The 26,566-nt window shown below is 41.3% G+C and overlaps 1 protein-coding gene across 1 annotated transcript; it reads right to left on the bottom strand.

Annotated features, from left to right (window-relative positions):
• LOC120058432 (motile sperm domain-containing protein 2-like) lies at positions 1–26,471 on the bottom strand. The gene is made up of 15 exons (XM_039007085.1): positions 26,165–26,471; positions 25,999–26,062; positions 24,120–24,272; positions 23,287–23,373; positions 22,503–22,657; positions 20,098–20,158; positions 19,280–19,318; positions 18,935–19,059; positions 18,023–18,193; positions 12,184–12,305; positions 4,171–4,264; positions 3,955–4,051; positions 3,035–3,164; positions 757–859; positions 1–529 (listed from the first exon to the last, which is right to left on the bottom strand). Exons 1-15 carry the CDS (start codon positions 26,195–26,197, stop codon positions 386–388), a joined length of 1,578 nt encoding a protein of 525 aa, XP_038863013.1. The 5' UTR covers positions 26,198–26,471; the 3' UTR covers positions 1–385.
• Between the last annotated feature and the right edge of the window lie 95 nt (positions 26,472–26,566).

Genomic DNA, 26,566 nt, shown 5'->3' with positions numbered 1-26,566 from the left:
TGATTTAATCCATTTTTAATTCAGGATTTAACAACAAAATGTGGAATAAGTCGAGGGGTATGAATACTTTCTGAAGGCACTGTATAATTCCATGATCAGTAATAAAAATAGATTATTGATTTCATTTCACAGTGTCGAGACTCTTTAGGTACGATACCTCTCACAACACCCAGGAAACTATGAGGAATCTCTCTGGGCAACTCCACAAGCTCACTGCTACGGATCAGAGCAGCCCTCCATCTCCATGATGACAGCCCTTGTAGAGAAGAGAGTCTACTCTTGTTTTATCACTGAGTACAACACCAGCCCTCTTCCTGTTGGTTAAGCTTTCAGCTGCTGTAGTCTCTATGTTAGATGGGAGGAGGAGGTAGGCCATGTTGTCAGGTCAGGAAGTCCCAGGAAGGTTGTAGAGACACAGGAAGGTGAACATCATGACAACAAGTACCAGACCAATCAGAACCTGCTGGACCCACAGATACTGGTCTAGCTTCTGCTCCAGCCGGGCGTTACACACCATCACACGCATTAGCTGCAGAGGAGAGCATTTGGTAACTTCATCTTACTAATTAATGTATTCACTTGTCAGTTTCCCATATCAATGACACCATGAAAATGTATAATGATTGTAATAGTGTAAAAAGAAAGGGGGTAAAAATAAGTTAAAATACAGCAAATACTGTACATTGATTAATATTATATAGGTTACTGTATTCTTGTGGGTGGTGGAGCATCATCCAATAGGAGTGGAGAGCTCACCGTTGTGTGCAGGTCCGGGTGGCCATTGGCTCCTCCTTCAATTGGGCTGTCACTTCCACAGGTCAGGATGGGCTTAGTGCTCTCCAGGATGTGACATCGTAATCTACAGGAAGGACAGGACACAGTCACGTCCAATGATGTGTATAAACCCTGGATGACTGACCGTGGGCGCTGTATTGAAGCCACCGCGCAGCCATCTTGGTACTCCTCCTCAATTATAAAAAAAGATTTTGCATTTATTAAATGTCTACATTGCATTTATTAAATGTCTACATCTACACGTTTATTCCATTACAGACACCTTAATGCACGTGTCAAACTCATTCCACAGAGGGCCTAAGTCTTAATTGAATGGAAAAACCCGAAACCAGCAGGCACTCGGCCCTCCGTGAAATGAGCTTGACACCCCTGCCTTAATGCATCATTTTTTATTATATTATGTGAGCCAAACATAAAAATAATTTAAAAAATAATTATATTTAAAAATGTACTAATGTTATTGTCCCGACTACAATTTCAGTTTATGTGACAAAACAAGCAAGTATAGTGTAGAGAATTACTAGGACAGCAACACAATTAGACCCAACCAAATCATGAGAAAACTAAAAGATAATTACTTGACACATTGGAAAGAATTAGCAACAAAAAAACAGACCAAACTAGAATGCTATTTGGCTCAAAACAGAGAGTACACAGTGGCAGAATACCTGTACTTCCTAACCTCCTGCCAAATGTATGACCATATTAGAGACACATACTTTCCTCAGATTACACAGATCCACAAATCATTTGAAAACAAACCCAATTTTGAACTCCCATATCTATTGGGTGGAATACCACAGTGTGCCATCGCAGCAGCAATATTTGTGACCTGTTGCCACAAGAAAAGGGCAACCAGTGAAGAACAAACACCACTTTAAATACATCCCATATTTATGTTTATTTATTTCCCCTTTCATACTTTAACTATTTGCACATGACATTTGAAATTTCTTTATTCTTTTGGAACTTTTGTGAGTGTAATGTTTACTGTTCATTTGATTGTTTATTTCACTTTTGTTTATTATCTACTTCACTTGCTTTGGCAATGTTAACATATGTTTCCCATGCCAATAAAGCCCTTACATTGAATCACTGTACCATCTAAACCGCAGTGAAATATCTTTCCAAAGTAAAAAATATTGTATTTTCAGCTGTTTGAAGCTGGAAGTAAAAGATACAAAAAGGAAACTTAGCGCACATAGAATTGATCTACCACTTCTTAGACTTGCTTTCAATGAGAATGACAGATTTTTAACAAATATTTATATGTGAATTTGGTCAGGTCGCGCAAAAAGTTACATATTGCAGCTTTAAATACATGTAATTTTGCCCTTGAAACATTTGAAATACTGTAGAACTCCATGAATTACTATGGAAGACTGCTCCTACTAGGGATTGCCCATATGGTCGACCGCTGGCTTCAAAGCCTCTCAATGGCCAATACATAGCGTCAGCAATCCAGGGTTTCTATACGTCATTGGTCACATCAGGGAAGACTGAGGAGAGGGGATAATCAGCCTGCTAGGTCACTGACATACCCCAGCCATGCTGAGGCAATCTGTGCTGTACACTGCAAGACCACGATGGGTTTAGTGAATCAAAGTTATCTTGAGGTCATTATAGATGTTGATGGTGGCATATTAATGACTGCTTGCCATTTGGCTCAAAATAAATTGTTTTACTCATTTACATACACTCAGTATACCAAACATTAGGAACACCTTCCTAATATTGAGTTGCACCACCCCCTTTTGCCCTCAGAACAGCCTCAATTCGTTGGGGAATGGATTGTACACGTTAACTCCAAAGCATCCCACAGTTGTGTCAAGTTGGCTGGATGTCCTTTAGGTGGTGGACAATACCTCATACAGACGGGAAAAAGTTGAGCTTTAAAACCCCAGCAGTGTTGGAGTTTTTGACACAAACCAGTGCACCTGGCACCTACTATCATATCAAAGGCACTTAAAAATGTTGTCTTGCCCATTCACCCTCTGAATGGCACACGTACACAATCCATGTCTCAATTGTCTCAAGGCTTAAAAATCCTTATTTAACCTGTCTCCTCCCCTTCATCTAAACTGATTGAAGTAGATTTAACTGGGGACATCAATAAGGGGCCATAGCTTTCACCTGGATTCATCTGGTCAGTCTATGTCATGGAAAGTGCAGGTGTTCTTAATGTTTTGTACACTCAGAGTATATTCCCATCCATGAGGAGGCATTGATGATGATGTACCTGTGCTCCATGATCTTGGTTTTGGGCACGTCCTTCCAGAAGTGAGCGAGCTCTTGTGATCCAGCACCAGCGTTCTGCTCCATCTCTGCAGCCATGACTAGGAAGCGGTCCTGCAGAGATGCCTGGTAGCCTGCACAAACACATCCATGAACTCATTGAACTCTGAATTATTTTTTTATCTCAGTATATTGTTCAGTTTATGCATCTAGATTCCTACATTTGAATGGGATCATCTGTACAAAGTATACAGTTTAAACCCCACTGCTGTCAGAATCCAATAATCAGAAGATAGATCTGAAAGAACTAACTCTGTCACAGCTGTGAACAGAAAAAGTGAAGGTTCTTATCCACTAAACTCGAACAAATGAACAAGATATAGGTGATAGACGGTGGCTCCCGAAAACTAAATTAACTTAAACCCAGAGAGAGAAGGAAACCCTCAAACTTTGGAATAATGCCAGAATTTGATTCTTCAAAAAACCCATATCTAGCACATCAGAAGCCATGACTGACATTTCCATGCTTGAAGGCCTCTGAACGTCTTATCAGCCAAGTCCCTGCATCCCTACTCAATGTTGGTCTCAAGTGATCAAGAGGAAAACATTGACCTTAGGGGTTTCAGCCTTCCACAGAGTACTGAGACTGGCTCAATAAAGTTTATTTACCCGCCGTTAGATTTCTGAAAGGCTCAGTTTAGGGGAAGATAAGAGATTATTATTTTATCACTCTTAAAATATGTATGTCAGGCAAAAGAAAGCTGTACTCTGTCAGCACTTTCCAAAGTTATTAGACTGAGACTGGACCTTTTGATTATTCTGAAGTTTCTTCTGGTGCATCTGGAAACATCCGAAGGAAGTAGATAAGAGGAGTGGGTGGGGAGAAAGAGAGAGAGAGAGCGAGAGATAAGTGCAGTACTCTACCTCCATGTAAGGACACCACTATATCCACAGAAGCGCCCGGTTCACAGCAGCTGTTGCTGGGCTTCACTCTGTACTTCTCAGGTGCTGTGGTTCGTACCTGTGGAGGGAGACACCATCAAGTCAGCTTGGAGATTGTTAATTTTCACACACATACACACACAGGGGCACACACAAGAACAGAGTGGCATGCTTGCACACACAGCGGCATGCATATACCTTGAAGGCCACTTGATTCTTTGACACATTACCGAGGATGATAAGACACTTCCTGTCTGACTCTTTGGACCCAAAGCTCAGCTCCTCTGCTGGACTGGAAGTAAGAGAGAAAAGACGTTACATTTTAGAGGAGAAACAGCACAGGCGGCATGAAGACAAGGCGGAGAGGCTAAGATTGAATTTGTGACTAACTTAACAAACGAATGTATTTTTCTTTACGAAGGCATCGGCCACAATGGCTATCTGGTGTTCAAAACAAGCCAATACATCTGTTAGAAGTCTTGCTTTACAACGTGCTTTGTTGTTCCTCTTCGTGATATCTTAGCTTAATCGATCTGTTTGGCAAAGCTTTGTGAGCTTAGATGTTGCTTCCTGAGAGTGATTGCAGTATGATTACCCAGGGACTTGTAGATTCTGTTAGCTTCCATTATTACACATTTACTAAACAGCTGCTGGATCACCATCTAGCTCAATATTCTAGCTAACACATGGCAGATTATGTCCACCTGTGCTTGCATGTTTTTTTCTGCTTTAAATAAACAAAAAGCCTTGTACACTACATCGATACAATGTGTATTTGCCATTTATCCGACTCAATTGATGTCAATATGTTCTTTATTTGTTCTTCAGAATATTTTTCAATGAGGTTCATTCCAGAGAAATAGCCCCCGACTAACTCTATGTTCCCCGGGGCCAAACCCTCAGTCTCTGATGTGCTGTGCTCCTCCTGACCTATATGGAGCTGTCTGTCAGGCCCCTGGGTAGAAGGCAGGCTCAAGCCTAGCAGGCGTAGCTGAACCCATTTGTGGGGAAAATGGAGAATTAAACCACATTATTACCCAAGTCTATGGTGAAAACATCTGTGATCTTGCATCAAAGCTGTGAAATCTGGAGGAGCAGAGGAAAAATCCATGGCCTGAGAAAGTAGCCACGAGACGCTCTAATTCGCTCTCCAACACTCAGCGCACCCAATCCCAGCCCCTAACAGACCCCAGCCCCTAACAGACCCCCCCCCGACTGCCTCAACAGGCTCATGTTTAAGGGATAATTCTGTAATTTGATAATTCAGCCTCAGTGAACACTTCTTCACACTGTGCTGTGGACTGCTGCTGGCATGCTTCAGTATCTACTGAAAACTCAGTGAAATGGCCAACATTCTAAAAATTCCTGTGTAGCGTATATAAAAAGTCTAGCTGTACATTCCGTAGGCTACAGAGCTCTAAACAACAGATTGTTTTGTTCTTTGCCCCAGTAAAGCATTGTGAGGAGCCCAGCGCTCCCCTGAGCCCGGAATGACTCTCTAGACTCCAGGAAACATTTTGACAAACACATTCTGAAGATCAAAGCATCCCCTTTTCTGCCCTTCCAGCTCTGGTTCTGCCTTCCTCGTGGACTCACTGGAATCAGGGCTAACACAGCTCAAAGACATAATTGCATTTAAGGCTCATATAAATCTTTTTATCACTAATACGTAGCCCGTAGCTCTGAAAAATCTCACATCAAAGAGTCTGCTCTCCAAAAAACTGAACTGGACGGAAATGACTCAGGAACATAGGAATGATCTAATTTAACACAGGAATACCCATCAATGGAGGCAGCTCTCAAGTACTGTACCTTGATGGATTCTGGGTTCTGACTCCTTAACTTGGGATAGGGTTAATTATCAGGTATCCTATTGAAATATTGAGTGCTTATGTTTAGAGGGTCTACACCAGAAGTTAATGGTTATATGTAGGAGGAAGGTATATGGGGTGTGCAATTAAGCTTGGAATGTACTGAGTGTAGGGAAAACGATCATGTGGCAGCATTGATAAGGGGAGAGAGCCGTGGACTAGTGATGAAGGGGGTCGAGATCAGGTCAGGTCACGTCAAGGGAAGAGGAACCGTTTAACTTCTCTGGGATATGTGGGACGGTAGCGTCCCACTTGGCCAAAAGCCAGAAAAAATGTAGCGCGCCAAATTCAAATATAAAATCTATCTTTCATGAAATCACACATGAAAGACACCAAATTAAAGCTACACGTGTTGTGAATCCAGCCAACATGTCTGATTTCAAAGAGGATTTACGGCGAAAGCACACCAAACGATTATGTTAGCTCAGTACATAGCCACAGAAAAACACAGCCATTTTCCCAGCAAAAGATAGGAGTCACAAAAAGCAGAAATAGAGATAAAATGAATCACTAACCTTTGATGATCTTCATCAGATGACACTCATAGGACATCATGTTACACAATACATTTATGTTTTGTTCGATAATGTTCATATTTATATCCACAAATCTCGGTTTACATTGGCGCCATGTTCAGAAATGTCTCCAAAATATCCGGAGAAATTGCAGAGAGCCACGTCAAATAACAGGAATACTCATCATAAACTTTGATGAAAGATACATGTTTTACATAGAATTAAAGATACACTTGTTCTTAATGCAAGCGCTGTGTCAGATTTCAAAAAAACCTTACGTAAAAAGCACACCATGCAATAATCTGAGACGGCGCTCAAAAATAACAACATTTCTCCGCCATGTTGGAGTCAACAGAAATACGAAATTACATCATAAATATTCCCTTACCTTTGATGATCTTCATCAGAATGCACTCCCAGGAATCCTAGTTCCACAATAAATCGTTGTTTTGTTCGATAATGTCCATTACTTATGTCTAAGTAGCTACTTTTGCTAGCATGTTTAGTGCACATGTTCAAACGCTCGCGCAGATGCAGGCGAACTCGGACGAAAACTTCAAAAAGTTATACAACAGGTCGAATAAACTGGTCAAACTAAGTAGAGAATCAATCTTCAGGATGTTGTTACCATAACTATCCAATAACGTTCAAACCGGAACACGCGTGACCAGGAACTGGCATTCTGCCAGACCAATGACTGAAACACCTCCCATCCGGCCCCACATCACACTAGAGGCTTCATTCCACGTTCTACAGACTGTTGACATCTAGTGGAAGGCGTAGGAAGTGCAAACAGATCCATATCTTACAGGGAATTGAATAGGCGATGAGTTGAACATTGACCAGTCTCAGAATTCTCACTTCCTGTTTGGATTTTTTCTCAGGTTTTTGCCTGCCATATGAGTTCTGTTATACTCACAGACATAATTCAAACAGTTTTAGAAACTTCAGAGTGTTTTATATCCAATAGTAATAATAATATGCATATACTAGCAACTATGACTGAGGAGCAGGCAGTTTACTCTGGGCACCTCTGTGCACCTTTCATCCAAGCTACTCAATACTGCACCTGCAGCCATAAGAGGTTAAGGAGAAGTGGATCTAAAATTCCATGTATAACACTTGTATTTTCATCAACATTAATGATGTCTATTTCTGTAAATTGATGTGGCTCTCTGCAAAATCACCGGATATTTTGGAACTACTGAACATAACGCGCCAATGCAAACTCAGATTTTTGGATATAAATATGAACTTTACCGAACAAAACCTACATGTATTGTGTAACATGAAGTCCTATGAGTGTCATCTGATGAAGATCATCAAAGGTTAGTGATTAATTTTATCTCTATTTCTGCTTTTTGTGACTCCTCTCTTTGGCTGGAAAAATGGCTGTGTTTTTCTGTAACTTGGCTCTGACCTAACATAATCATTTGGTTTGCTTTCGTCGTAAAGCCTTTTTGAAATCGGACACTGTGGCTGGATTTACAACAAGTGTATCTTTAAAATGGTGTAAAATACATGTAATTTTAATTATGGGATTTCTGTTGTTTTGAATTTGGCGCCCTGCAGTTTCACTGGCTGTTGACGAGGTGAGACGCTACCGTCCCACATACCCTAGAGAGGTTAACTAGGCAAGTCAGTTAAGGACAAATTCCTATTCAGAATGATGTCCTAGGAACAGTGGGTTAACTGCCTTGTTCAGGGGCAGAATAACAGATTTTTTACTTGTCAGCTCTGGGATTCGATCTAACAACCTTTCAGTTACTGGCCCAATGCTCTAACCACTAGGCTACCTGCCACCTCATGGAAGGTGACATCAGATGTTGTCTTAAATGCACGGTAGGAATAATCTGACCACGAACAGTGTGTGTGAACCTCAAAACCCTCTTTAACCGGCTGAAGAAATTAGCAATAAAGGCGTTCAATGTGACAGTGACTTTAACACTCCAATCTGAGTCCGAGCCAAACCTGGGTACGGGCGGTAGGAGACCACCATGAGTTCTGAGACCGTGCATGTAGAGTGAGCATGGATAGAGATAACATTTAAACTTCTCTCATGCTGCTGGTGTACTGGTGGGAGAAATGGACCAGACAGAATGGTGGTAGCGGCTCAGGTGAGAGACTTGTGTACGTGGGAAAAGCTGATGACTTTATATTGAAATCAGGACATTACCAAGGGCCATCAAATGTGACAGGCAAGAGTTACATATGTGTCATTGGGAAGGAGGAAGTGCCGGGTATTGAGGAAGGTTTACACACTGCGAACAATTTAGACTAAGAAATCCTTGAGATACCGATCTTTCATTACCATGCCACTCACGACAGGAAAACAGGGACAAAGGGGATTGTAATGAAAAGAGTTATTACCGGAAATAAAAGGTTCTGTTAATAAATGTACATTCTAGCCGTGATGATGTGTGCTAGGTTGAGAAGCTCAAACTCAAGTGATAGACTCAAGAGTGCCGTTGATTAGGGCTACGCACTTGCCTATCAGGTGACGTGCCTATCAGGTGGCAGTGGAGGAGATGGGGGAACAATGTGAAAATGACATGGCTTGGGAACACCTCTTGAAACCTGTGGTCTGACGGGGAAGACTGGGCGAAAGCATGAGGAGGCATTTTAGGGCTTACATTTTTGCCAAACTCTGCAGAGAAGTATCCTGGAGGCATAGTCAGGCTAAGAGGGAATTGTCATGTTATCAAACTTTGGGTTGTCATGCATATATAATGATGCATAGCTTACCACATTGTTAATACTGCTATGTTCCCAAGCCATGTCATTTTCACTTTGTTCCCATCTCCTCCATTACCACCTGATAGGCACGTCACCTGATAGGCAAGTGCGTAGCCCTAATCAACGCTACTTTTGAGGTAACTCAGCACTGTATATGCTTTCACATCGATGCCTCCAGAATGTTGTCCAGAGTACAATTACCCCAACATCTATCCTTTCATCTGATGCATTAACCAATACAGCAACTAACTCAGCCCAACTATGGTGTTTTAAAGTGGCTCCCAGACCCAACTCATCTGAAACGAACCTGAAATCAAACTCAACTTAACTACAGCATGTCTGACAACAGGCTTCTTCTTTTTAGAAGATGATTAATATTGAGAAAGTTCTTCAAATGTAAATAGAGGCCTGAAGAATGCCGGTCTATAATCAACCTCAGGGTGAAGAATGCCGGTCTATAATCAACATCAGGGTGAAGAATGCCGGTCTATAATCAACCTCAGGGTGAAGAATGCCGGTCTATAATCAACCTCAGGGTGAAGAATGCCGGTCTATAATCAACCTCAGGGTGAAGATTGCCGGTCTATAATCAACATCAGGGTGAAGAATGCCGGTCTATAATCAACCTCAGGGTGAAGAATGCCGGTCTATAATCAACCTCAGGGTGAAGAATGCCGGTCTATAATCAACCTCAGGGTGAAGAATGCCGGTCTATAATCAACATCAGGGTGAAGAATGCCGGTCTATAATCAACATCAGGGTGAAGAATGCCGGTCTATAATCAACATCAGGGTGAAGAATGCCGGTCTATAATCAACATCAGGGTGAAGAATGCCGGTCTATAATCAACATCAGGGTGAAGAATGCCGGTCTATAATCAACCTCAGGGTGAAGATTCCCGGTCTATAATCAACCTCAGGGTGAAGATTGCCGGTCTATAAATCAACCTCAGGGTGAAGAATGCCGGTCTATAATCAACCTCAGGGTGAAGAATGCCGGTCTATAATCAACATCAGGGTGAAGAATGCCGGTCTATAATCAACCTCAGGGTGAAGAATGCCGGTCTATAATCAACATCAGGGTGAAGAATGCCGGTCTATAATCAACCTCAGGGTGAAGAATGCCGGTCTATAATCAACCTCAGGGTGAAGAATGCCGGTCTATAATCAACATCAGGGTGAAGATTGCCGGTCTATAATCAACATCAGGGTGAAGATTGCCGGTCTATAATCAACATCAGGGTGAAGAATGCCGGTCTATAATCAACATCAGGGTGAAGATTGCCGGTCTATAATCAACATCAGGGTGAAGATTGCCGGCCTATAATCAACCTCAGGGTGAAGAATGAAGGTCTATAATCAACCTCAGGGTGAAGAATGCCGGTCTATAATCAACCTCAGGGTGAAGAATGCCGGCCTATAATCAACCTCAGGGTGAAGAATGAAGGTCTATAATCAACCTCAGGGTGAAGATTGCCGGTCTATAAATCAACCTCAGGGTGAAGATTGCCGGTCTATAAATCAACCTCAGGGTGAAGAATGCCGGTCTATAATCAACCTCAGGGTGAAGAATGCCGGTCTATAATCAACCTCAGGGTGAAGAATGCCGGTCTATAATCAACATCAGGGTGAAGATTGCCGGTCTATAATCAACATCAGGGTGAAGAATGCCGGTCTATAATCAACATCAGGGGAAAGATTGCCGGTCTATAATCAACATCAGGGTGAAGAATGCCGGTCTATAATCAACATCAGGGTGAAGAATGCCGGTCTATAATCAACATCAGGGGAAAGATTGCCGGTCTATAATCAACATCAGGGTGAAGAATGCCGGTCTATAATCAACATCAGGGGAAAGAATGCCGGTCTATAATCAACATCAGGGTGAAGAATGCCGGTCTATAATCAACATCAGGGGAAAGAATGCCGGTCTATAATCAACATCAGGGGAAAGATTGCCGGTCTATAATCAACATCAGGGTGAAGAATGCCGGTCTATAATCAACATCAGGGGAAAGAATGCCGGTCTATAATCAACATCAGGGGAAAGAATGCCGGTCTATAATCAACATCAGGGGAAAGATTGCCGGTCTATAATCAACATCAGGGTGAAGAATGCCGGTCTATAATCAACATCAGGGGAAAGAATGCCGGTCTATAATCAACATCAGGGTGAAGAATGCCGGTCTATAATCAACATCAGGGGAAAGAATGCCGGTCTATAATCAACATCAGGGGAAAGAATGCCGGTCTATAATCAACATCAGGGTGAAGAATGCCGGTCTATAATCAACATCAGGGGAAAGAATGCCGGTCTATAATCAACATCAGGGTGAAGAATGCCGGTCTATAACCAACATCAGGGGAAAGAATGCTGTCTATAACCAACATCAGGGTAAATGGATACATCAGCTTCATCACAAAAGAGTACAATTAGGTAACAGAGTGACCTTGAACTATGTTTTGCACAAAAGTGTTGCTTGATTACTACTGCAACATTCATTAGGCCATCCAATTTGAATGATGGGACTACAGGCTGTTCCATGGTTAATATGGGCAGTTTTCATCGGTGTGATCAATTAATTCCATTGATTATTACTGCAAATTAACTGCACCAACTGATTTCCACTCAATCGCAGACATCCTTTATTTCTGTTTAGATACTACAAGATTAATCGATCCCATCCAGATACAAACGTATCGATATCTGGCTCTGGGCTTGAGTGTCAACAATACATTCACTCTAAGCTCTACAACACCTTCAAATCCAGCATGTGGACATGGATTGGCTATAGCCTAGTCACTGTGCTACCAGTCGACTATTCTTTAAGCGCCGAGTGCAGCTGAGAGATATGCTGAATTCCAAATCAGACCCTAGTCTCTTCCGACTTCCTAGAAACTCTTGTACATCTGCAACTACTGGATAAATAATACGTTGAAAATTCCACCCAGAAGGCAAGGTGAAAGAACTACCCCTATTTGATCCTTTCAGAGATACATGTGTATCTACCGAGTAGGGGCTAGGGATTGATTTGATATTCAGGAAGAGATGGCTAAGAGAGGGAGTTCTGAGAAGGTTGGCTTGAATACCTGACGTGTAGCAGAGTGGCCTTGAATGTGGTCAGTGGCTTCCTGGCTCCCTTCGACCGGCTGTCTCCTTTGTCGTTGTCGTCCAGCTTCAGACTGCTCAGGCTCTCCTCTGAGAAATACACCTGAAACAAGGACAACAGTGGCTTCGTGATACAATGTTCATCAACACACTGATCAAATGATTCTACGGTGCTTTGTTTGGAGAGGTGTTCTAAAGATACAAATGATCAACTTATCTTTATTAATTTCGAAATAAAACTATTAAACGCCTAACTATAGCCCATTTCAAATGATGGGATGAAACATTTTAAAAATAGGGAGCTTTTGTATGACAGTTCACTTAATTTCACAATCAATACATCAATCCCCATAACAATCCCTGATCCTTGTTCACAGTACAGTGAGACAACAGGAACACTACAAACACATCCTGTGAGAACAGAGAACATAAAAGTAAGCTCTTTCACTTCAACTGTAAACTTTCCCCAAATCCAACAGACTTCCTCATACACCCATTTACACAATGTCACAAGACTACAGAACAGCTGATAAACACATGGTTTGTGCAATGTTAGCAGAAATTTGGGGAAGGACAGATGAAGTTGTGGTGGGACGAGCGTCATTTGGTTTCCATACCATATTGACCAAGGCCAGTCCCACAGCTTGTGTGAGGCAGATGGGAGATGGGGAGTACAGCAAGAGAGGATGTGAGAAGATGGGAGAGCTGATAGAGGTGACTGGGGTCTGCCTGTGATGTACGTACAAGCACTAATGAGTCAGATGGAGTGTGTCTTCTGCTGTGATAAGCAACATGCACACACACACACACACCTCCCCCTTCAGCAGGCTGCTGCGACACACACCACACACAGATGACACAATAAAGACATCAAGAGACTTTGAGCTGCTTCTGAAATGTTTATTTTTATTCAGTGTTCAAATCAAGTGCAATACAGTACTGAGTAAGATATGGGGAGAATGGGGATTCATTAGCTGCTGTTGAAAGATACATGACCATAATTGACTTGAATAGACTGTTTGGTTGATTAAATAAATACAAAATACAGCATTTCTATTGATTATATACTGTATAAAATAACTACATAAAAGTAAAACTCATTACAAAATGTATTTTTAATTAAACATTAGTAAAACACTTTCAGTTTATCATTCTGGTTAGTCAAAACCAGGATCAAAATACTCAGTATTGAGATAGAGAATAATCTTTGGCACTAGAACTACAATCCATGCATGAACTAACATTAATGAAAAGGTCTTAACATGTAATATCAACACACTAAAACAGTCCAATCCTACTAGCTAAAATGGGAAAATCACAACAATAACAAATACACAAACTGGAATGAATAAGGCTGATCTAAGCAGGAGATATCTATGGATTTCTAAATTGTGTCTAAGAAATGTAGACTGTATGAAATACTTGTTTTGATAATATGACTTGTAGGCAGCTTCCCCAACAGACCATGGAGTGACAGTCTGATCATCTGGAGAGTATTGACAATAAGGCACAACACAGATTCTTTTTAAATAAGTACTCTCTCGTTATGTGAAAAGGCATCGATACACAGAGGAAGTGCTTTCAATTACAGTTATAATATGGCATAAGGTAGTTGAGTATACATTGTATTACTTCAGTGTCAGTGCAAATGTGCTAACATTGAGTGTGGTAAATATAAAGGATTTCATGCTGGTGGTAGTGGAATACCTTTTCTTAGTATTATAAACATTAGTACATCATTCCAGTACAGTTGATATTAATACAACAGTAATGATAAAATAAAGTATACTTTTGGGTTAAAAGATCAGTACAATTCGATAAGGCATGTTACGTATACACTTGGCACACATGCTTTACTTTCTCTACAAAAACATTATTTCCATAACGTTATATTAAGTAAGGTAAAATACTGAAGTTGGATAAAATATCACCATGTTATAATGCTGGTCACAGGAACAGGAATCAAGGGGGCAAACATTCCTTTTCTGATAGACTATTGTGAGTTATGTATCTGATAGCCTACTTGACTGGCTATGAATCTCTTCAAAATCATCACATTGTGATAAGTGCAACACATTGTGGGGGTCATATTTTAAATGTTTGGTCCAGGTCCATTTTGGATTCAATGAAAGGCTGAACGTGTCCATGATGGTGATTAGATGGCGGGGCTGGTACATGAGTAAAACCCTCAGACTGCCCTTTCAGAATGCAGAACTCTCCAGGAATCAGTGTTGCTGGTGAGGCAGAGATCATACAATGCCTTACCAAAACCAGCCCTTGGGTCAAAACAGAGAGAAAGGAAATTAGCTGATCTGGGAAGCTACTGTATCAACACACTGTTGAGAGCCACAGGTATTCATTCAGTACTGAGACTTGCTTTATGTAGAGAGAGGAGCAGCAGAACATGATCATGACAGTAGAATGTGTGCAGACAGACATGCTGTAACCAATGGGTATCATGATTGGTGTTAGGACCTTAACGGGATACTTTGGGACTTCACCAGAGTCAGATGAACTTGTGGATAACATTTTTATGTCTCTGTGTCCAATATGAAGGAATTTAGAGGTAGTGTTGTGAGCCAATGCTAACTTGAGAAACTACCTCCAACTTCTTTCATACTGGACACAGAGACATAAAAATGGTATTCACAACTTCATCTGACTCCGGGGAAGTAGATAAAGGTCCTCATTGTCAAATTCCCGAAGTATGTCTTTAAAGCCAGCAAGCCAAGAGACTAGCCTATAGCCTAGGTAGATCATTAGGGACTGGTTAAATCAGAGGCACCAAAGACTACATTCTGCTCACAGGCAACGTTCCCTTAAAGCTGCACGCGGGCGCGTAGCTCCCCTCAGACTGCCAAGCAGAATAAATATTCCCCCACGCAGAGAAGCATGAGATTGAACTTCACTCACCTTCCTTGAGTTTTCCCCTTTAGTTAACACTATCACGTTTCGCTCTACTGTGAGAAACGTGATTGAGTCACCGCAATATTAGCCACTTTCAAATCAATGTAATAAAACAAAACAAACTATGCAAGAGACTTAGTACGCAAAATTAAGTGTGAAAGAATTTCTTGTAGGCAGAAAGCATTGGAGTAGGATTATATTGCATTGACAGGCATGACTCAGGCCCGTACTCTACACAGACCGGTGTGCCATAAGCAATCAGAGCTGCAGTAGGCCTATATGCAAATATCCATTGCCATATATGGATCTGTGCAATTCACTTTGAACTGGACTGTGTATAGGCTACGGTATGAGCGATCTTGAGTAGATGCATTTAAAAAAAAAAAAAAAAAAAAATCAAAGCGAGGCTGTCATTGTAAATAAGAATGTGTTAACTGACTTGCCTCTCTTTAATTTAAATAAAAGAGAGCTGCCTGTAGCCACGTGTGCACATTTGTTCATATTCTTTGTTAGTTTAAGCTTTTTTTTTGTCTTAAAGGGGCAGTGTTGTGTTTTGAGACTGTCTTAAGTAGCCCACAGGCAGTGCGTAGTATAAGTTGTCTGATTCTCTGGAATAATGGTATGGGAATATACAGATATTGTATTTTGTAAAGTGGCTTCTTGCATCAAACAACACATTTTCAGTCATCTCCTCATCTGAAGGACAAGTGGATAAACGGTTTAATGTCAAGACCTAGATGTTTTTTTCCCCAAAAGTCTCATTAATGTTGGCCTACATTGAACACCACACATTGGCTGTACTGTAGGTTGAATGATATAACAGCTAATTCCACGTAAACATTTTATGGGATGCATTTTTCTCCATTGTTTTTGATGGTAGGCCACTGATAGGCCTACAATAAGATCAAACAGCCAAAGTAGGCTACTTGACCACTGTCTGAAACTGTAAGTGGGTACAGCCTCAGTGTTCACAGTAATCATGTGCTGGAAGTTGCACAGAATTTTCACAATGTTAAGGTTTTCGCTCAGCAGACCTGAAATTTGCATAGTGCTGAAAAAAAGTTAGAGGGAACATTGCTCACGTGTATTGATGACATACATTCATCCACTAAATTGCACATAGGTCACCCACACAAAACCACACACACAAACTTGATCAGGCTTAGATTCTGGTTTGCCAAACTGATTTATCATCATTGACAATGAAGAGGCTTAAGAGGCTCATGTGAGCAGCTTTGTGATGTGTAGCTGACAGGGCAACTCTGGAGCGCAAGCTCGTTTGTGTGTGTGTGTGTGTGTGTGTGTGTGTGTATACAGAGTCCCCTGTGAGCTATGACAGTGGTGCAGGTTACCCAGAAGGCTTAAGGGAGCAGGATGAGTTTGCTTCGACACAGCGCAGTCACACACACCCCTCCTTCGAGTCTGTCACGGTAGAGACAACACACCCAGAGCAGTGACACCGACACCCAGCAACACCCAGCGCAGCGACACCCAGAGGCCACATTAACACAATCACTTCACATTACACTGAATAATATTTACTGAAACAGGTAGACCTACTCATACAGGCTAGTCTTCATGACAGAAATGTATATATAGGGTGTACCCTACATCCCAGGCTGATATTGATCTATTAGCTACTCACTACAATGTGTTTGTTTTCTGTGTCACAAAGAGGCCAAATATCAACTGTGGATAAATAAATGAAGCCCCTTAGCTACAGTAAGAGAAAGACAGAGACAGATACATAAATTTGTGCTGCATATGCTGACAATGAAGCCCTGACCGTTGCTAGGGTGCAGCAGCCTGACGACAGCAGAGAATGCTAGATGGTGTCTGTGAGGAGGTGTGTTAAAGCCAAGAGCTGCAGGGTCTCTGTGATGGTGCCTGGCTGCACGGGGGCCGTCCGGGCCGGTGGGCCTGCCAACTAACCAGCTGAGACCATCACACACACAAATAACAGCCTCTGACAAACCACATCACCCCAAAGTCTGTCTCACTCTCATCACCCAGCCTACAACAAGGTTGAGCCAAAATCATTAGTGGCAACACAAAATAAATTAAATATTCTGGGAAGTGCTTTAAAAACTCCTGTGAAGTTAGGTATGCTGAACGAAGCATGCGGGGGGAAAAGCAGTCTCTAGCACAGCTAGGAAGAGCTTCTGTGACGGCAGTAAGACTTGACACATTCTCAGTAACCAGAGAAGTGCTCAGGAGATGAGAGGAGCCGTGGGGTGAGTGAGGGAGACTGAAGAAGGGACTGTGATGTGTTATGTGGGTACAGTCAGTGGACAGGAAGGATTAAGCTGCAGCTGGAGACATGTGGAGTCACCTTGACTGAGACAATGAGGAGGAGCGTAACAGCTGCCAAATTAGGACATTACCGCCTCTACAATTCACAGCTCTCTCCACAGAGGAGCCCGATTACATGCTGTAATCTCACAATAAACGCTGGGAAATGAAAGGATCTGGGAGGAAAACGGCACATCAAAGTGAGGAGGGACTTGACTGAACCTCTAATGTCTTATTTGACTGACAAGTGTGAATGGGGTGTGTTTAATGTTAATTAAGGCTAATGACGAAGAGAAAAGGTCTCTGCTGTTTCTAAGAGAGCCCAATGCAGGGTTAAATCGTCAGTAATCAGCTCACTGCAGATACTAACTGTATTGACTCTACTTTTAATGAGTAATAGCAGCAGCCATCATCAGATTTAACAATAGGTTACATTAGAAACATGACAAAAGACTCATGTACTACTTCTGAAAATCAAGTGGATAAGTAGTAGGCTATTCAAGGCGGAGTATGAGTTTATATGCAGCCCCAGCGTGAATATTTCATGCGTTTCTATGCGTTACTGTACCTACATTCAGAGGGAGGAGTTTGGTAAATAAACAAAAAGGGGAGGTTTTGTACCTTTTTGGGCTTGATGGCGACCTCAGAGCTGAAGCTCGACTCTAACTCCTTGCTGTCTGATTCGAAGTCCTTGCTCTCGTTGTCGTCCTCGCTGACGATTGGTCCGTTCTCACATACTGGCGTTTGGAAGTCATCGTCAGGAAGGGGAGGATAGCTGTATCTGAAGGGATCCTGGAATGAAGTCAGCGATAGGGTTAATACTATCAGTGCCGAGACCCCAGCAAAAATCAGCTTTTCACTTATCTGCAAGTCCAGCCCTTATATTCGGTCTCACAATGAAGTGTTTTACCATTTTCTTTTCAGGAGAACCATGGCTACAAGTAGAACACAAAACAAGTTGACATAAACAGTTGCATTCATGAACGTCAATTAAATAAATAAGGTCCGCCGAAACAAAAACCTCATAAAAAAAATATTTATATGAATGCTTTAAGTACAGATTTTGTTTGCTCACTTGGAAATGAATATCCAATTCGTCAGTGACAACTGTGTGGAGTTGTCACTGACGAATTGGACTCTAAAGATAAAAAAATCCCCTTTCGGGATCCGTCCTTCTCACAAAAACCGCTCTAGCTCAGCCCGTTAATCACACAGCCATAGGTACCAACCATTAGTCTGCAAAAGAAATAGATGAATCCAACACAATGTTTAAAAGGGGTTAGAAGTCCAAAACGCACCGGCGTTAAGTGGGACTCATTGTGTTAAGTCAACAATAAATAAAAATATTGACTAATCACAGGTTAGTCACATTTTCTCATGACAAGTGAAGGAAGAAATAGAGGCAACAACCTGTCAAATGTTGACATTTGAAAAGGGAATTTATCAGATGATAGTAAGATGAAAATGTATGTAGCCAGGTAGATAGATGGCATCATTGCCATCTTCAGTGAGTTGAATACTGCGGGTACATACCGTTCCACCCATGTGAGGAGGCAGGTATTCATGGCCAATAAATGTTTGGATCTCATTTTTAGATGCAAACTTGAGCTTGCTGATGGCTTCTGGACCCAACCATGTCCTCACAATCTTCCATGCAGCTAAAAAAACAAAAACACATGTCCGAACTTGTAATTTGTTGTTTTTGGTTATTGTATTGCTAGATATTACTGCACTGTTGGACGTAGAAACGTAAGCATGTCGCTGCACCTGCAAATCTGTGTACGTGATGAATAAACTTTGATTTGAACTACGATGTTCAAACTACGATGATTAGATTACGTTTCTATTGCAAATCGTTTTAATAACTACATGACTCACCATTCAAGATCCATGGCATGTCGACAATGATCATTTTGGCTGAAATGATAAGACCATGACTGAGGGGTGAAATACACTGAGTGTACAAAACATTAAAAACACCTGCTCTTTCCATGACATAGACTGACCAGGTGAAAGCTATTATCCCATATTGAGGTCACTTGTTAAATCCTCTTCAATCAATGTAGATGAAGGAGAGGAGACAGGTTAAAGAAGCACTTTTACGCCTTGAGACAATTGAGATATGGATTGTGTATGTGTGCCAACTCCTTTTTACTTCGAATTAGTCCTTTCTGAAGTTTTTCTTGGTAAGCCACTCTTGTGTATGTATGTGTGCCATTCAGAGGGTGAACTAAATATTTAAGTGCCTTTGAACGGGATATGCTGGGTTTCTCCACACTCAACAGTTTCCCCGAGTGTATCAAGAATGGTCCACCCAAAGAACATCCAGCAAACTTCACACAACTGTAGGAAGCATTGGAGTCAACATGGGCCAGCATCCCTGTAGAATGCTTTCGACACCTTGTAGAGTCCATGCCCGGACAAATTCAGGCTGTTCTGAGGGTAAAAGGGGAGCTGTTGCAACTCAATATTAGGATGGTGTTCCCAAAGCTCGGTGTACTAATGTAGCATTGGCCCTAACACAGAATCATATGACGGCATTTCATGTACTTTTGTTTCTTATAATACATTTAATAAAACTCATTTTAAAACAGGATGTGGGTCAATAATAGGAACAATTACATATATGTGTCATACAACGTTTATCAATCAACCTGTGAATGAACTCCATATTGTTTCAAATTTTATATACTTACATAGAAACTTTGGATAATACACTTTGAAGCAATTAATTACATACTTCACAAAATCCATGTCCTGAAAAAAATGAAAGGGAGTATAATTAGAACTCAGAAAGTACAGTACTATATACAGCCTCAAAGCAGGCTTTGACTAGCAAAGACGTTTTATGGCCTTTCAATAGGGAACCTGTTCGCTCAGCCGGAGACATTTACTGCCTCAATCTAGCTGTGCAATGACCCAACTCATAACCATTTAAACTTTGTCACAAAAATGAACAAAGCTGTAGTCAATACTTTCAAACACCTTCCCTCAACTCAATCATATTAAATATATTTCTGGGAAAAACGTGTGATACAAAAGTAGTGTGTGTGCAGTGCCCACTACACCCCATGCAACACCACAACTACTTTACTCTTACGTTGCTCAAATTGGATTATTAACTGTAATCCATTCACAGTATTTGCTGAAACGTTGCACAGTCTGGTTGTTTACTTTATGATTGCGTAACCTTGATCTTCATAGAAGGTTGAATAAACTTGCTCTACATACAGTATCAAGCCTTTGCTGAGATAACTACAGACAGCTTTGAAACTCAAATGTTTCCTTTTTGTCTGTGCAAAAGTGTTCTCTAAACCAGGGTTTCCCAAACTCGGTCCTGGGTCCCCCTCTGGGTGCAAGTTTTGGTTTTTGCCCGAGCATTACACAGGTGATTCAAATAACCAACTCATCATCAAGCTTTGATTATTTGAATCAGATGTGTAGTGCTAGGGTAAAAAAAATTAAACATGCTCCGGAGGGCAGGACAGAGTGTTGGAAACCTCAAACAAAGACAGAGGTGGGTTTTTATACAATCCCACAAGACTAACAGTATCTAAAACATTTCACAGCCAGTTTAATGGATTACAGCTAACCATGAAATGCCTCCTTCATGAGAATTTACTCAGCAGGGCTCTACGCTGACCTTTTTCACAAGGAGCATGTGTGCGCCTAAGTAGAAAAACGCAGACGCACACAAAGAAATGTAGGAGCACAACAAAAAATGTTTGAGATATTAAAGCTAGAATCCTTAATTTTTCTATGTGCATTGGTGGTCCTAAATTAAAATTCCAGGTCGCACAACATATTTAGGCGCACTTTCAAGTATAATGGTCACACACTTTCAATATTCTTCCTTAGGAAGAAGAGCCTATCAGCCTGGCTACATCCTATGCCCTACAGAGACTCATTGCCATGCACTAGACCAATGTTTCCCAACTCGGTCCTCGAGTACCCCAAACAGTACACAGGTGTGCTTGTCCAGGGTTACAATAAAAATGTGTACTGTTGGGGGCACTTGAGGACCAGGGTTGAGAAACACTGCACTAGATCAATGGTTCCCAACCTTTTTCGTTTACTGTCCCACCTACTGAATGTTGGTCTGCTCAGAGTACCCCTGATTTACCCTCTCATGTGCATTTTACCAGTAGCCCTATGGTCTCATGAGATTTCTCAAGTACTCCCTGTGGATAGGCCAAGTACTGACAGGGGTCCTAGTATCCCTTGTTGGGAACCACTGCACTAGACTCACTAAGAAAGATAGAGATAACACTAGCCAGGCCTGTTCCAGCCCACACAGTGCCTATTTCAGCAAACTTCATTAAGACTGCTCCCCAAACTGATCTACTAATACACTAATTTCATATTAGGGTTTCGTGAAGTTATTTATTCTCTCTCTGGCTCGTGTGTATATAATTAGGACATTTCTCCAGGAGAGAGTTTGGCCTGTGAAGCGAGCTGGCTGACAGAAAGGAGAGTGCCTGCTGGGAAGCTCCGATGGAGACAAAGTCAGTCTATGAATTAGGCAGTTCCAAGTCAGTCGACTTGGAATGACCAAACTAATTTAAAGGTCACTTTCAATGTGTTAAACCATTGAAGAGCATCAATCCCTCCAAGTCCTAGGCTCAAACAGTAAACAAAATTAGAAAGCTCAACAGGACTTCAATGACACTCATAACCACACACAGACAGACGTAGGCTACTTCTTTTTGAAAATGGGGAAAACATGTTTAATTATGAGGACAGAAATTGACCAATAAAGCCCTCCTTAAATCTATGTAGAGTGGATCAACAGTGACATTGGTAGAAATCAGAGCTATTGACATACTGTAGCCCTGGTTTGATTCTTCAAACACTATCAAATAGCCTAGTGGTTAGAGCGTTGGGCCAGTAACTGAAAGGTTGCTGGATCGAATCCCCGAGCTGACAAAGTAAAAATCTGTCGTTCTGCCCCTGAACAAGGCAGTTAACCCCCTTCCCCCCAGTAGGCCGTCATTGTAAATAAGAATTTGTTCTTAACTGACTTGCCTAGCCAAATAAAGGTTAAATTTACAAATACAAGAAAAGACTACAATGTTAATCAAAAAGGTACGTGTTCACTTACGATATTGCTAATCCCTGAATCGGCCATGTCGAACACAACAGTCAGTGGCATCCCTGGCTCTCTCTTAGCATAGCGCTCCAGCCAGAAGGCAACATACTTCTTCTTGTCCATGCTGGTCTTTGCATCCTTGGTATGTAGCTTGGCTTTGAACCAGACTGAAAACACATTGCATTCAATAACCTCAACATACAGTACCAGTCAAAAGTTTGGACACACCTACTCATTCAAGGTTAAAAAAAATAAAAAATAAATTGTTCTACATCAGATGACCTGGCTTACACAATCACCCGACCTCAGCCCAATTGAGATGGTCTGGGATGAGTTGGACCGAACAGTGAAGGAAAAGCAGCCAACAAGTGCTCAGCATATGTGGGATCTCCTTCAAGACTGTTGGAAAAGCATTCCAAGTGAAGCTGGTTGAGAGAATGCCAAGAGTGTGCAAAGCTGTCAAGGCAAAGGGTGGCTACTTTGAAGAAACTAAAATATATTTTAATTTGTTTAACACTTTTTTCATTACTACATGATTCTGTATCTGTTAATTCATAGTTGTGATGTATTCACTATTATTCTACAATGTAGGAAATAGCAAAAAATAAAAAATAAAACCTGGAATGAGTAGGTGTGTCCAAACTTTTGACTGGTACTTTATGTGTTAAACATATTACAAAACAATAGCTTACAATTTTTGGTAACCTTTTGTAAGGGGTAATGGTGTCTGTGAGTAATTTTTAGAGATAAATAAATTATACATATGGTGCAGTATGAGCATCATTAATCAACATACAGAGCTTGTTGCCTTCCTTGTCGTAGCCGTGGAGGAAGACAGCCCCCGTCTCAAACATCCACTTTGGAATGCTGCTCTCAGTGAGGTCTGAAACAAGACAAAACATTATCAGCCAACAATATAAAACAGCATTCAATAAGAATGTTTTATAACAAGAACATTTATTGGCCAAAATAATTATCATAAAAACCAAAGTATTCCTTACTCCTCGCCACCATACAAGACAGACAAATCTTGTCAACAAGTGACAATAAGGCATTGTCAATATCAGAAGTTAGGCAATTGGAAGAGATAACGTTTGTAAATCTAATTTCTGCATGACACCGATTTAACAAACTGAATGTTGTCTGGCTCGAAAACCCTGTATTTGTATGAGTAAAATGTAGCAATTTAAAAGTGAAACGTAAGAAAAATAGAGAGGATTGTCTCCATGCGGAACAGATGGAAATATTACCACACAGCACACAATAAGCCTTTATCTGAGAGAAGGTCAAGAATCTATAACACATTGACACACAAAGACAGCTACTGATGAATCATCCCACAGTGTGGTGATACTGATAGGCCCAAATAAAACTGCACTGTATAACTTATATACTAGTTTAGCAGGGAATGAGAATGTGTGCTGTTCCTGTTTTCTACACTCAACCCTAAACAAGGCCAAAGTCACATGTTGTAGGGTACAAATACAGCCACAGGCTTCTCAGATCGTCATGAATCACTTCAAGAGTGATTAATTGATGACCAACACTGACACCTTCTTCATTCTCTGAAAACAAGTGCACCTGCAGTGCAGTTTTACAAGAGGTTAAATATGTGCCCAGACCGCTCACCATTCAAACCAAATTCTTTCCTCCACAAGAAACTGTCGTCAATCATCTTCAGGGCATCGTCCACAGAGTATAGTCGCCATGTCAGGTATGCCTCCACCAGAGCATCATCCTTTTGTAGCCTGTCCACATCTCTGGAGTCATATTTGTCAGATTCTGAGAGGGAGTAAAGTAAAAAACTTACATCACTGACATGAAACTGAATTCCTACTCCAACGTCTGACCTACAACCATAACACCTACAGCACCTATGAGTTTGTTGCTTATAACCTTTTATAACAAGACAGCACTTAGCCTTCTATACAAAACAAGGCTGCCTTCAGTTACCTCATTTACTAAAATGCTGACATGTATCTACCAATATAAAGATTGTTTAGGAAACAAGTGTTCTTTGAAAGATGGATTGGTCTCTCAACAATGCTTAACAGGGAACTGAAAGGCATACCGACAACGATGAGACAGCCGATAGGGAGGAGGTCAGAGACCTGACCGTGTGGTGCAAGGACAACAACCTCTCCCTCAACGTGATCAAGACAAAGGAGATGATTGTAGACTACAGGAAAAGGAGGACCGAGCACGCCCCCCTTCTCATCGACGGGGCTGTAGTGGAGCAGGTTGAGAGCTTCAAGTTCCCTGACGTCCACATCACCAACAAACTAACATGGTCCAAGCACACCAAGACAGTCGTGAAGAGGGCACGACAAAAACCTATTCCTCCTCAGGAGACTGAAAAGATTTGGCACGGGTCCTCAGATTCTCAAAAGGTCTTACAGCTGCACCATCGAGAGCATCCTGACGGGTTGCATCACTGCCTGGTATGGCAACTGCTCGGCCTCCGACCGCAAGGCACTACAGAGGGTAGGGAGTACGGCCCAGTGCCATCCAGGACCTCTATACCTGGCGGTGTCAGAGGAAGGCCCTAAAAATTGTCAAAAACTCCAGCCACCCTAGTCATAGACTGTTCTCTCTGCTACCGTATGGCAAGCGGTACCGGAGCACCACGTTTAGGTCCAAGAGGCTCCTAAATAGCTTCTACCCCGAAGCCATAAGATTCCTGAACAGCTAATCAAATGGCTACCCAGACTACTTACATGGCCCCCCCTCTGGAACACTGCTGCTACTCTCTGGTATTATCTATGCATAGTCACTTTAGTGCCCCAGCACATTAACATTGACTCTGTACCGGTACCCCCTGTATATAGCCCTGCTATTGTTATTTACTGCTGCTCTTTAATGATTTGTTATTCTTATCTCATACTTTTGGGAGGGGGTGGGTGGGGGTATTTTCTTAAAACTGCATTGTTGGTTATGGGCTTGTAAGTAAGCATTTCACTGTGACATGTGACAAATAAAATTTGATTTGATATAGTATGGCTTTAAAATCTACACCTCAGGTAGGCTAGTCAATATAACTGTATTTTCTATTACAAAAACAAGTTTAGATCATAATTATGGTGTTAATACAGACATATGTCATGTCACTGCCAGTAGCCAAACTAATAATTATTAACGTTACTCATCCATTAATTAATATATCAGAACAATCTGTCAGACAACTGACTGGTAAAGTAGCTATGACGATAATTTGTTGCGCTAGCTAAGTAAAATAGCTAGATGGATGGAATGAAATCGAACAACCCATGATATCTGGCTTTTATAAAATACACCATGACAGCGCAACTCACAAGGGGTGGAACAGTGGCAAAGGTACCCACAGGACAAACAGAATAATATTAGTCTGAGGAGAGATTAATTAGCATTAATACAACAAAAATAATTCAAAACACACTCCTTTAATTTACACTCCTTTAGTTTATTGGGGTGTTGTTGTAAAATGATATTTTGCTACCTAACTAACGTTAGCATGTTAGCATTAACTTACCTTGTCCTTGGACGTACTCATTATTGAACTTCTGTCTCGTCTCCTCAATTTTCTTCTCAATGTCCTGTTGTATAAGAGAGATTAGTTAGCCATGTGTAATGAATGCAATACAAATTGCCTAGCAAAATGTACGTATTATTGCAAAAAAAAATCGCTGGTAAGCTACCTGCTCTGGTTCGAACTTCCCAACTTCCGCCATATTCAAGTGACTCTGCTGTTCTGGCTATTGTGGGTACATTGAAGTTGAGGAATAAATCAGTTCTAGCGTATGAAACGGTTGTCCTTGTATTGCCATTTTAGCTCTAGGCTAGATCATCAAAGTGATACCTAAAAAAATAAGACATCTCAGGTCCATTCAATCAAATGTAAAGAACATTGCATAGACTATTTAAATATTTATCAACGTAAGCATTGATGACAACAAAATGTATTGTACAAGAGTCTGTTGCCGGAGACAATACTGGCTAACCCACAATGCAAAGTTTCTTACTTCATTTGCGTTATGTGCTGCCCCGGATACACGGATGAGCGGCCAATACTGAGCAAAAGTAGTTGCATATCGGATTTA

This window comes from Salvelinus namaycush, chromosome 13, assembly GCF_016432855.1.
Source record: "Salvelinus namaycush isolate Seneca chromosome 13, SaNama_1.0, whole genome shotgun sequence".
In the NCBI taxonomy this organism is placed as follows: domain Eukaryota; kingdom Metazoa; phylum Chordata; class Actinopteri; order Salmoniformes; family Salmonidae; genus Salvelinus; species Salvelinus namaycush.
The sequence above is the reverse complement of the archived record's forward strand: the minus strand, read 5'-3'. Positions and strand labels throughout refer to the sequence as shown.